General features: G+C 33.9%; 3 protein-coding genes across 7 annotated transcripts; 2 read left to right on the plus strand and 1 right to left on the minus strand.

The window, feature by feature from the left end:
* Positions 1-577: 577 nt before the first annotated feature.
* LOC103484994 (L-ascorbate oxidase) lies at positions 578-2,927 on the plus strand. Its single transcript, XM_008442414.2, has 4 exons — positions 578-934; positions 1,043-1,135; positions 1,231-1,629; positions 1,722-2,927. Exons 1-4 carry the CDS (start codon positions 653-655, stop codon positions 2,676-2,678), a joined length of 1,731 nt encoding a protein of 576 aa, XP_008440636.2. The 5' UTR covers positions 578-652; the 3' UTR covers positions 2,679-2,927.
* A 1,717-nt stretch (positions 2,928-4,644) lies between these two features.
* LOC103484993 (photosynthetic NDH subunit of lumenal location 4, chloroplastic) lies at positions 4,645-8,298 on the plus strand. Of its 5 annotated transcripts, none has more exons than XR_007823144.1 (6): positions 4,645-5,071; positions 5,419-5,511; positions 6,306-6,366; positions 6,459-6,527; positions 6,768-6,898; positions 7,915-8,298. XR_007823144.1 is itself a non-coding variant. In XM_051088878.1 (5 exons), exons 1-5 carry the CDS (start codon positions 4,742-4,744, stop codon positions 6,845-6,847), a joined length of 633 nt encoding a protein of 210 aa, XP_050944835.1. In that variant the 5' UTR covers positions 4,645-4,741; the 3' UTR covers positions 6,848-7,462. The 5 variants fall into 5 exon arrangements, 1 of the variants encoding a protein (XP_050944835.1); XR_007823141.1 differs by lacking the exon at positions 7,915-8,298 and adding an exon at positions 7,032-7,462; XR_007823143.1 differs by lacking the exon at positions 7,915-8,298 and adding an exon at positions 7,035-7,462.
* Positions 7,947-9,054, minus strand: LOC103484992 (heavy metal-associated isoprenylated plant protein 23). The gene is made up of 2 exons (XM_008442410.3): positions 8,581-9,054; positions 7,947-8,488 (listed from the first exon to the last, which is right to left on the minus strand). The coding sequence occupies exons 1-2, from the start codon at positions 8,735-8,737 to the stop codon at positions 8,190-8,192; spliced, it is 456 nt and encodes a 151-aa protein (XP_008440632.1). The 5' UTR covers positions 8,738-9,054; the 3' UTR covers positions 7,947-8,189.
* Between the last annotated feature and the right edge of the window lie 3,581 nt (positions 9,055-12,635).

Consider the following 12,635-nt stretch of genomic DNA (forward strand, 5'->3'; position numbering starts at 1 on the left):
ATTAAAATATTTTACTCTTAAAACACAAACTATTCTAATATTTGTCTGGCTATAATAACTTACTTCAAATAAATCCCTAATAAAGTTAAAAGAAAAGTTTGGTTCAAATTTTGATGTTTGCAGTAGGTTTAAACATGTAATAAAAATGTTAATTTATTGTTGAAAAAGCTCTACCTAACGTCTTTTTTATCAAGCCATCGTCATATTTGCTGGCTTCAACATAAGAATGCCTTTTCCTTCTTTGAAAAGAAAAAGATACATATGCTAATTTGTTCGATACAATAAAATAAAAAAAACAACAAAAATTCTCGATTAATTTAACAAATGCTTTTGTTTTTTTTTTTTTTCTTCTTTCTTTTTACATGGTGAATTGAATTTTCTTTAATAAACAATTAATATGATTTAGTAAATTGATCGAGAATGAACCATTGTTTTATAGTTTATATATACGGCAGCTATGATTTTTTTATTTTTATTTTTTGGTGCTATCGAGGTAAGTAGAAAATGTAAGCAGCCGCTGACTTGGACTAATGTTTGATTGGGTCAAACCCATGCAGGATATTTATATAGAACCATGTCTTCGGCAAAGCATCAATCTCAATGATTTTTAAGCCTTTTGGGTTTCAGAAGAAGCACTAAAACGATTCTACAAATGGCTTCGCTGTTACAAAGGAAACAATATTTCTTGCTTCTTCTCTCCTCTTTCTTGTTCTTACTTCAATCTCAAACGGCAGAATCAAGAACTTTGAACTATAAATGGGAAGTAAAATCCGAATTGAAGTCCCCCGATTGCTTTAAAAAACTTACCATAACCATTAATGGCCGATCTCCAGGTCCCACAATCTACGCCCACCAAGGTGACACCGTCATCGTTGAGCTTAAGAACAGCCTCCATACCGAAAACGTCGCAATCCACTGGCATGGAATTCGACAGGTACCCCAAAATTTTCATCTATCTCTCTCTCTCTCTCTCTCTCTCTCTCCATATTCTTCTTTGTTAATTTTTATAATTTTTCTTTCTAACGTGTTCGTACATTTGAAGATTGGAACACCATGGAGCGATGGAACAGAGGGTGTCACTCAATGTCCTATTTTGCCTGGTGAAACCTTCAGATATCAGTTTGTTGTAGACAGAGTAAGATATATTGGACTTACTCGTTTTGTTTTGTGCCTCTCAAAAACTCCATGCATTAATTTGAGTTTGACCTTAGTGAAATTTGAAATCTGCAGCCAGGAACTTATCTATACCATGCCCATTATGGTATGCAAAGAGAAGATGGTCTCTATGGATCCATTGTGGTTTGGGTTCCAGAAGGACAAACAGAGCCTTTTTCCTATGATCATGATCGTAATCTCATCCTCACAGATTGGTATCATAAAAGCAGCAACGAACACGCCGCTGGATTGGCTACCCCTGGCTCTGGATTCACCTGGGTGGGAGAACCTGATTCACTGTTGATTCAAGGAAGAGGGAGATTCAATTGCTCTGTTCTGGGATCTTCTAGTGGTACATGCAATTCATCCAGCACAGAATGTGTTCTTTATCCATTAACAGTCGTACCGGGAAAAACTTACCGATTAAGAGTCTCTAGTCTTACTTCTCTTTCAGCTCTCAGTTTCCAAGTTGAGGTAATTACAAGTTCATCTACTTAATTTCATGTACTCTCCTTGAAATTCTTCTTAAATGGCTTAAACCGATAAACTCTTTGTTTTGGAAACAGGGTCACTCCATGACTGTGGTTGAAGCTGATGGGCATTACGTTGAGCCATTTCAAGTAAACAATTTGTTCATTTACTCAGGAGAAACATATTCCGTTTTGATAAAAGCCGATCAAGACCCTTCTAGAAACTACTGGATCACAACCAATGTGGTGAGCCGATCAAGAACCACCCCCCCTGGTTTAGCCATTTTCAATTACTACCCAAATCACCAGAGTAAACGCCCTCCGACAACTCCTCCAGCACCACCTGCTTGGAACGATGTTCCTCCCCGATTGGCGCAAAGTCAAGCCATCAAAGCCCGGCAAGGTTTTATCCACGCGCCGCCCAAAGCCGCCGATAAAGTGATCGTGCTCCTCAACACCCAAAACACCGTGAATGGTCGTCGCCGGTGGTCGTTAAATAACGTTTCCTTCAACATGCCTCATACCCCTTATCTTATTGCTCTAAAGCACAATCTTCTCCATACATTCAGCCAGGAAAAACCACCCACTGGATACGATTTCAAGAACTACGATATTTTCAATCCGGCGCCCAACCCTGAAGCGACGGTGAGCGACGCCATATTCCGGTTGGACTTCAATTCGACTGTGGACATCATACTACAGAACGCCAATATGATGAGCCCAAACAACAGCGAAACACATCCTTGGCATTTGCACGGACACGATTTCTGGGTTTTGGGGTACGGAGAAGGGAAATTCGATATTTATAACGATCCAAGCAAATACAATTTGGAGAATCCGATCATGAAGAACACGGTGCCGTTGCACCCATATGGATGGACGGCTTTGAGATTTGTGGCGGATAATCCTGGGGTTTGGGCTTTCCACTGTCACATAGACGCCCATTTCTTTATGGGAATGGGTGTTGTTTTCGAAGAAGGGATCGAGAGGGTTGGAAAATTGCCTACTTCCATTATGGGATGCGGGGAGAGCAAGAGGTTCTTGAGACCTTAACTCATTCACATCCCAATCGTTATTCTTTAAGAAACATGAAGAATATTCTTTATGTTTACCCAAATTCTTTGTATCGATAGAGTCGTTATGAGTGTATAGGTAAATGTTGTTGCTGCTAAATATAATGTCCTGATTCCCTACAGAAGAAATGGTAATAGTTATTGAAATAATTTCAATAGCAATACAATTGTGATGTTGTTTATTTGGACTACCATTGGCATGGTATGAGAATTTAGTTTTTGATTTTAATCGGAATGATTTAACAATTTAGTTCATTGATAACAATTCAATCGGTGTATTCTACAATTTATAATGATTTAGTTCTTTTTATAGATTTCAAACTATAGCAACCAAATTTTTACATATTTTTAAAATTAAATAATTAAACTTTAAAAGTGAAATAACTAAATCCTCTTAACAAAACTTCAAATACTAAATTATTGCTTCAATCAAGGAAGCTATTTTTTAAATTAAAAAGTTGACCGGAAGAATACAATTAATTCAAAACAAGTAGAAGAGAAAATAATTGGATCTGTAATTTATATCTATTTTCATATTGAAGTGCAATTTGGTAAACGTAACTTAAACATCTTTTTTGCTTCTAGAAGTTGGAAATTAATAGGTTTTGACGGTGGTGACGATCACAGCAACATGATACCTAACTTCATATTTAATACTTTATAAACTATAGATGAAAGTACAGTTATGACAAAAATGTTTTATTTTTAACTTTTAATTATTGTTCATTTCAACTTTATCCTTAAAGCAAGGGACACTCTTTTCCTACTCTTCTTACCCTAAGTTTTTTGTAGTATTAGACCACTGATATTCATCCTTTTAGTTTTATATATGGATTGGTAATAAAATTACTCAACCAGGTAATATCATGGTAAACTATAAATAAGGCATATCAATAAGCTAATATACACTCAAATCTTCCTTAATTAAATATTTAAAAATAGTTCGAAAAACATGCATGTGTGTGTTTTTGCCGAATACATGTTTCCTTTATGGGTTTGAAGACAATTTTACATATTCCGCAGTTTTCTAGGGACTTTTGCCAATTTGTTTTACTATGTCCACAATGAAGAAAAGATTTAAAAACCCATTTGCAATTTACGCTTGAAATTTTGTCATTTTTACAAACACATATAAAATTGGATTAAGGCTTAATTATCAGCATCCCATTAATTTAATCCGAAGCCATTATTTATTTATTTTTCCTTATTATTTTTTTAACTTAGCCTAAATTCTAATATGACCATCTCAATAAATTCAACTCTTGGTAGTTTAATTTATTTTAGGGATTTGTACATAAAAGAGTCTTAGAATGAGGTTTTTTTTACATTTGTGTCTTCAAGTTTTCATTTCTTTTACAAGAAGAGCTTATTGAGTTACAATTTTTTATTATTATTAATATTAGCGTTCACTAAGGTTTTTGTGAAACCAATCGTACGTGAGTACATACCAAATATACTCAAACATTTCTAAAAAACAATGAAATATCTTACGTAATATAAAAAATTAACGTAAATTGCAATAAATATCATTTTCAAATAAAAATGAAAAAGTTTTAAATTAAATATTAAATCATTTTTCAATTGGATCTGTTGAAAATGAGAAAAGATCATATCAAATGTATTGTATAAGAATATTACACTTCTCGTGATTAAAGAAACTTTGAAAATAAAAAATATATTGATACATCAAATGTATTTTTCTCTATCAACACTGTCTATAATTACTTACTGGGAAAATTTCAGATTTGTGAAATATAAGTAACAAAGTGGATTTTTTAATAATGTAAAATTTCCTAATTTATTCCGTAGAGAATAAGTCGGCTCTATTGGCCCAAAAGCCCAAAGTCAATCTTCTTAACAGAAGGAGGCTCTTATCCAAATCCAATGGCCCATATTTTGCGCTTGTGGGGCCCTACACTTCGCCATATCCAAGTGCGCATTCATTCAAACCACTGCCTCAAACAACATCACACTCTTACAACTTACCATTGCCACCTTCACTGTATTCAAGCATCACATACAGTTCAATCTGATCATACTAAAATGGCGCTCTCCCCTTTAACCTTCACAACCCCAAGAGCCCAGGCTTCCCAAATTTTCACCCCCAAGTTATCTTCCACTGTTAAACCCACATCTACTTCTTCTTATTCTTCAGTTTCTGCTACTAAAAAGGCAATATCTAACATGGGCATTGGGCTTCTTGCTGCTTCTGTTCTGGCTCTGTCGCCCTTGGATGCAAACGCTACCAGAATTGAATACTATGCCACTGTTGGAGAACCCCTTTGCGAGTTCAACTATGTGCCTTCCGGGCTTGGCTATTGCGACATCGCCGTAGGATCCGGTGAGGAAGTTCCTTATGGTGAGCTTATCAATGTCAGTTCCAATCTTCAATTATCGACTTGTTTCTCATTTTACTTTTCTTCGCATCATCAAACTCTACCCTGGTTTTATATGACTGCTTGTTTCCGTCCGACTTCTCCTAGCATTGCTTCGTTGCAATGGAATGTGCAATTCCCGCTATTACGCTGTTATGTTGAGTATATGAATCTAATATGTGTCTGTCTTTTTTGCTGAGATTTCATGTGGGTTATTTTTCTTAATGTCTATATGTTATGTGACTTGTTGCAATGAGCTGCAATTGACTACGTTTAATTTTCCCCATTCTACGCATAAGGGATTTTATGATATGTTTTTTGCGTTATTTTACCGTTCAAATGCAGGTTCACTACACTGCCAGGTTTTCTGATGGGATAGTGTTTGACAGCAGCTACAAGCGTGCTAGACCTCTCACCATGCGTATTGGTGTTGGCAAGGTATTGATCAAGTGTTTTGTACAGTTTCTTAAGGTGCATATGGGCTTGAAAAGTATGGCCAATTTATTTAAGAGCGAGGGGCTACAGGCTTTGAGAAGAGTGATACTGTTTAAGAGAAAAGTGATGAAAATATATGTATTTGAGGTCATTGGTAACTTAGTCAATTTCTGCACTTTCCAGATTATGCCATTTCTTTAGGAAAACGTAATTGAGCAGAATTCAATCATACTTATAACTATGAGAAAAAAACAAAAGAAAATTTAATTACAGTAAAACGGTCAACAGAATAGCTTGTCTAGGATTGAGGAACGTCTCTCTTTGTCCCATCTTAATAAAACACGCACCTTGATGCATCAACATGGTTGACAATCACCTCCCTATATGCAACTATCTTCTAAGAGACCTTGTGTGGAGTTAGTTCTCCTACAAATCCCAATTGTTTGTTTGACAAAGATGTAGAAAGAAAGTGGTGGGTTTCTTTAACGATTTGACAATGAAAGAGCTGAATGAGAGTGGAGGAAAGTCTCTGTTATCAACATGGGAGGGTCAGGGTACTGAAAACTTTCCTTCTCATGCGTAGATTAGGAGGAAGATACTATTTGTAAAACAAACTTTTGATATACTTGCAATCAATCAATACGCATTATATGGATAAATAATTCATTAACTTAGTCACTAACTATAACTACATTCATTTCACCTTGTGGTGTGGGACCGTGGGTAACTGAGTGGTTGTAGTTACTTACCATATTGACTCATTGGAAAGGGACTAAAATTAATAAGATTTTTACCAGGTAATAAGAGGATTGGATCAGGGAATATTAGGGGGTGAAGGAGTACCACCAATGCTAGTAGGTATGTCTACTGACACAATGAATAGGACTTTGTGGTTTTCTTTTCTTGCTGGTTTGCTTCTAAGAAATTATTGCCTCTCTGATTTTGCCTAGGTGGCAAACGTAAGCTTCAGATTCCTCCACATTTAGCGTATGGGCCAGAACCAGCAGGCTGTTTTTCAGGTTGAATTCTTTAAAGTGAACTGCTTTGTTTTGAGCGTTGGCTATCTAAATTTTCATGACAATGTTGCAAGCTGTCAGTAATTGCTTCTGTTGGCAAGTTAACTGTAGTTTATTTTGTGCAAATGCATTAGTTGTTAGTGTGTATTTGCTTTGCTCCAGACATCTCTTTTTGCTGCTGCTGAAACCCAAGTAGCAAGTAACTAATGGACTCTGTTAATGGCATTTGTGTTGCCTTTACAGGTGATTGCAACATACCTGGAAATGCAACTCTTGTGTATGATATAAATTTCGTTGGAGTCTACTCAGGAAATAGGAAGTGATGGAAACAAAACCCAATTTCCTATAAAATTCTTGTAGATAGACAACACAGAGTAAGTGATTTTCTGACTTTTCTAAATGTGCAATCATATCAACCTATCCTTTTGTTGGTTTCTCTTTTAAGTTGTGCTCTCAGCTCAGCTATCTTAACACACCCATTTGTTTTTTTTGATCCATCTCATACAGTAGAATCACAACAATTATCTCACAGATTCCATTTCATGCTTCCTGCTTCATCTATTGTTCATCATATGCTTTTTCCCTCTCGGTTTCCCAGAACTTAAGTTGAAGCTAAACCACGAGCCAAAAGAAGTGCATTTCTCTCTGGATTTTCCAAGTATGTGGAACTCAAGTTGACTTTTAAGGCAGAATACTTGGTTTTCTCCAATTACCCACCAGCAGGACTGGCAATCTTTTTTAGGTGAAAATCCAGCTAGGCATGGTTGAAATTGCTTAATTCAAACGTAATTGACCAAAACAATGTATTTGGTTGTTTTACAAGATTATGACTGTATTTCTATGCACGGATACTATTATACTTTGTAAAAGTACGTCTTGTTTCTGAGTACTTCAGTAACTTTATGCAAATGGAATCTAATGAGCGCATTTTGTTTGAACGCATTCTTTTTAATATGATTGAATTGTCAATGAACACAAAATTAGTAAACACAAATCACCCTTATTTTTTCTCACTGCGATTTTTCTTTATGCTACCTTTGGATATGAGAAAAAGGTTAGCAGGAAAAAAGAGGTTCCGAAAGCCAAAAGCAATGAAAGCAGGATTCCTTCCTCACGTTTGGTGAAGAGAGAGAACAGGAAAGGAAGGCTTGGTTTGGCCTTTTTCTTTGTTTGCTGGGACCAAATGCCGTTTGAAATAATTTGAATTTTGTGTTCAAATTTTTTAGGCTCTTTTCTAAACCAAAAGTAGGTGCAAATGTATAGCCATACTGCTCCTGCACAATGCATTAACTTAATAATTTCCAGCCCTTTAAAATAAAGCGACTTTGTTTTTCTTCTTTTTTCCTTCCTCTAACAGTTAATAACCAGGTTGGAATCTTGTTTTTTTTAGGTGAAAGAACAGCTGTGGGGAAGCCAAAGTCGTCTCACAAACAGGAAATTACAACATCATGAAATAAAGTAATCTCTTACATCAGCTATTAACAACTAACAACCCCAAATATCCTAATTACTCATCCATATAGTTGACCCTTTCTTCTTCACAAATGATTGAACACACAGTAATATATATCATTACCATAATTATTGAGCTGTTTGACAAAAATTTAGCAGAAGAGAGATATAGAGAGAGGTACAAAACAGGAGACTTGTTTTGGCTGCAAAGAATTACATGATAGAGCAAGCATTTGGGTTGTCATCACTGAACATGTTGATGTAAGGATCTTCATATTTGGTAACAGAAGCAGTGGTGGCAGTTTGCTCCACATTTCTTACATACCCTGGTGGTGCCTTCTTATCATAAGCCTGAGCAATGTAAGGCTGTGACACTAAGCTGTAGGGAACATATGGCCATATCTCAGCCTTTTTCCCTGTAGACTTTGCCTTCTTCAGTACCTTGCTTGCTTCAACATACCCTGTAACTGTCACTTTCTGTTGCTTCCTGTTTATCTCCACAGATTTCACCCCTTCAAAGTTCAAAAGCCACTGCATTTTGTTAGATAGAGAGAAAAGGAACAAGTAAAAACAAAAGGGGTGAGTTTCTTTAGACATAACATACCACTGAGTGAAGAGAGGGCATTCTTGACCTTAAGTTCACAGCCATCACAGTCCATTCTGACTTTCAACTCCACAGTCTGAAGCTGTTTCTTCTTCTTGTGTTTGTGGGTATTACCCACCAAATCTGACAAGTACTCCAAAGTCCCACCAACACCCATTTTTCACTCTTTAATCGATGTAGTTGAAAAGGGAAAGGTACAACAGAAGCTCACAGGAGCAAAAACCAGAGCTGTAGAAAGAAATGGCAACGTAACTTTGGGTAGAAATGATGGATCTTTCTCTTTACCTTCTCTTCAAGCAAACGAGCAAAGAAAAGGGCGTTAGAAACAAAGGCTGCTTTCTCTTTCTCTTGCTCTGGTTTTGAGATGGTTATATCAAAGGAAACAGAGCTCATTATATAGCCATCTGGGTTAGATTTTAAAACTAAGAAAAAGGGTTGTGTTTTGGTTGTGGCCCCCCAATCACCAAAAATAATTTGGCTTAGGAAGCTTGGTTTTTTGGTTGCTGTGGACGTTGCAGGTTTACTTTAAAATGGCAATTTTTTTAAGATTATGAATATATTAAAACAAATTTATATGCTTTTCTTAATGAAGAGGTACTTTTGGCCCTATCCTTTGGAAGAGTAATAAAGTTAAGGTTAATTTGTAAATTCAGTGTCTTATGATTTAAAGGAAATTAGAATTTAGTCCCTATAGTATGATAAAATCTTCATAAATAATTCAGAGAATAGGACATCTTTTAGCATTTTAAATTCTAATTTTGTCAAGAAAAAACAAATAAAGAGACCAAATTTGCAATTTAACTTAAAACTAAAACTAAGGGTGCTGTCATTTATGGAGTTAAGCTCAATTCAACAAGTTTTAAAATCCAACGCTACATATGTTTGCCAAAAATGTGACCACCATGTTTACCTTAATGCATAAGGAGTCTTCTTATTTTAGTGAATAAGAATACACAATAGTTTGCATAATTGATATGATAAATTGTTTGTCTCAATTTCACGTAACTTTATAAAACGATTTCATCTTAAATTCCATAAAGAAGAAGCTTGAAGGTGGTGGTAGGTGATGAAACCGTGACATTGGTGATTAAACCAATTTCAAAAATGGTATATTAATTTAAACCTTAATTTTAATTAAATGGGTTTGGCTGGCTTAAACGACAAGTAACAACAACAGACAGATGTTGTTAGGCAGAGAACTATAATATAATAGTGAAAAGAAAAAGTAGTCGTCATGTCGTTTTCTGAACAACATAACACAAAATAAAAGAATATATATATATAAAAAAAAAAAAAAGATTAAAGATTTAGGATTAATTTAATTACATAAATAATTGTTTTGTTTTGTTTGAAAAAAGTGGTGTTGGGGTGGAGAGGACCCGAAGGAAAGTGGGCAGAAGCCTTCCCTTCCCTTCCCTTCCCTTCCCTTCCCTTCCCTTCCCTTCCCTTCCCTTGTATGCTAATGCAATGGCAATGCAGCACCATCATCACTTCTCCCACTTCTTTTTCTATCAGACAATTAAACAAACAAATACACAAACCTCCTTTTTAGTTCTATCATTTTATAATAATCTTTCCCTTTTCATTTCTGCTTTTTATTAATTGGCTTTAGATCTATCTAAATACTAATCACTGATGGGAGTCACAAATGTTGATTACTTGAGGAGTGATATAGATGATCAAATGATACACCTACATACTTATTTATTTTACGTAACCATTGGAATAGATTTTTCAAATCTTTAAGGATTCTAAATTATGTTTTAACTTAAATATCTATTTTCATAATAAAAATATCTGAAAAGAAAATCTCAATAATCAATTTTAAACCCATTTTTTTATTAAAAAAATTAAAGTAAATAGGTGGGAATTTAAACATCCAACCTATAAAACAACTTAACTTATCAATTTTCTTTGGCCAATTAACTAAACTAAACCTAATGATTTAGAGTATTTAAATTGAATTTTGAAGTATTTAAAAGAATATATTTTAGCTACCTTAAAAATCAATCCTATTTAATTTTTCAAAGTACTTAAGTTAGTTTATATGTATGATAAGGTTTGAATTGGAGGTAGGGATGTGCATATAGTTGGTTTTTCGACTAAACCGTCATCTAATTTACTGTAATTTGTTTAAAATAAATGTTTAATAAAAACCAACACTGACTACAAAGGAGCAAAAGCCAACCACGGGAAGATCAGACAATCGGTTTGGATTGATTTAAGCCTTTAATTTTTTTCTACAATACTTAACGATTTGGATTGGATTTTTCCCAAATCAACAACGATTGAACCTCTCGTTTATCTCCAACTGATTACTTCTGGGTTAAATGACTCAAATTTTCGATCTATACAAGTGGTTTGGCGTGTTGTGTAAAAAGATATCGATGATGATTCTCTATTCTATTAGAGGAAGGAAGTAAATCCGTGTGGCTAATGATACCTTTTTTTTTTCTCCGCTTTCTATTTTGTGTACAAACTTCTCCCCCTAATAAGCACACATTTAATAAAGTCACTCTATCACACTATATACTTTTTTAGGCCACGAATATTTTTTATTTCATCATGCAACTTTTTTTTTTTTTTTTATAGTAATTATAGCTACATTAATAATAACTTTAATGGGCCCCCAACTTATAATTAATTAGCTTTCATCATCTAATTAAAAATAAAAATGGTTAGTAGAGTATGCAATGCATGAAAAAAAAGATGGAAAATTTTGATAATCCTTATTAACTACAACAATCAAACATGATTATCAAAGTTTATAAAACATAAACCGACAGTAGAGATCTAACTTTACATCTCATCAAATCTAATAGTCTCATCAACCTTCAATTTGGTGCATTGTTAAACTAAAAAAATGATGGTAATTATTTGGTGTTTGATTAATTTAGAATAATACTTTCTCCAAAAAGGTAGACATGAAATGGGATAGGACAAAGTCACAAAGGCCTCTCTGCTCTTACACAAAGTGGGACCTAATTCAATGTGAAGATAAGAATATTATTTCTCATTAAACTACCAATGTTATTCTTCAAAATATTTAGTACGTACCCACACACAGAGAAAGAGATTTAAATTGGAAAGACTAAAGCATTTAAACAAAATTAAAAAAAAAAAAAAAATTGAAAATTAGGATCTATTTTATTTATTTAATTATTATATGGTCAAGCAATAAAATTAATTTGATTGATTGAATATGAATCCTTGTACAATTTTCAAATAATTGGTTACAATTGAATGCACATTTAATCAAGAAAAAAGAAAGAGGAAAAAGGGGATTCACAAACAATCCATCTTCTTGTACCTTTTTCACTTTGGAGGTTTGGTTTTGTTAGACAAAGTGCACTTTTCTTTTTTATTTATTCTTTTCAATGGAACAACTTTTAGAATTGAAAAAAAAAAAAAAAGGTGACTTTCTTCACCACCACCACCACCACCCAAAACAATTATTGCTAAACATTTAGCTTTCATTCCTATCTATACTATGCTTAATCATTCAACCCTCTCATTTCTTTTCTATATATATATATACATAAAACTTTTTTTTACATTAAATGTCTAACAATTTCATTCGATAGTTTCTCCATTTCTCTTTTTTTTTTTTTTTTTTTTTTTTTTACTTTTCTCACTAAAAAAGCATAAAGCATAATGAAAGTGGACTTCATAATTTAAATGTAACTATTTTTATGAAGCTCTAACTAGTAACAAAATCAAAACTTCTATGGTTTTTTTGTTCTTCCGGGTTGTTGATTTGTAATTGAGAATAAATATAGAAACGAATATGGCGCAGTCTAAATTGATTTGTGAGATTTTGTTATAAAAATTTATATAGTTTAAAGGGTATAGTTCTTATTTGTAGTATAATAGAGGTCAAAAGAATTATATCACAAATCTCTTAGTTGGTAACATATGTTTAAGTAAGTTTTGAACTGACCTCACTTAGCAATGTCACATGTTAAAACAAATAAATCGATCTGTTTTGAATTTGAACCAAACTTTAAGCTCAACTTTACAAAAAGAGTTGTATTAACTTTTACGGATGGCTTAAA

The sequence above is a fragment of the Cucumis melo genome, chromosome 8 (genome assembly GCF_025177605.1).
Source record: "Cucumis melo cultivar AY chromosome 8, USDA_Cmelo_AY_1.0, whole genome shotgun sequence".
Taxonomy (NCBI): Eukaryota; Viridiplantae; Streptophyta; class Magnoliopsida; order Cucurbitales; family Cucurbitaceae; genus Cucumis; species Cucumis melo.

Coding starts and splice junctions, on each gene's coding strand:
- LOC103484994 (XM_008442414.2), top strand. CDS start 653: ATGGCTTCGCTGTTACAAAGGAAACAATATTTCTTGCTTCTTCTCTCC. Junction 935..1,042: donor ACTGGCATGGAATTCGACAG/GTACCCCAAAAT, acceptor GTACATTTGAAG/ATTGGAACACCATGGAGCGA. Junction 1,630..1,721: donor CTCTCAGTTTCCAAGTTGAG/GTAATTACAAGT, acceptor TTTTGGAAACAG/GGTCACTCCATGACTGTGGT.
- LOC103484993 (XM_051088878.1), top strand. CDS start 4,742: ATGGCGCTCTCCCCTTTAACCTTCACAACCCCAAGAGCCCAGGCTTCC. Junction 5,072..5,418: donor CTTATGGTGAGCTTATCAAT/GTCAGTTCCAAT, acceptor GTTCAAATGCAG/GTTCACTACACTGCCAGGTT. Junction 6,528..6,767: donor ACCAGCAGGCTGTTTTTCAG/GTTGAATTCTTT, acceptor TTGCCTTTACAG/GTGATTGCAACATACCTGGA.
- LOC103484992 (XM_008442410.3), bottom strand. CDS start 8,737: ATGGGTGTTGGTGGGACTTTGGAGTACTTGTCAGATTTGGTGGGTAAT. Junction 8,489..8,580: donor TGCCCTCTCTTCACTCAGTG/GTATGTTATGTC, acceptor TGAACTTTGAAG/GGGTGAAATCTGTGGAGATA.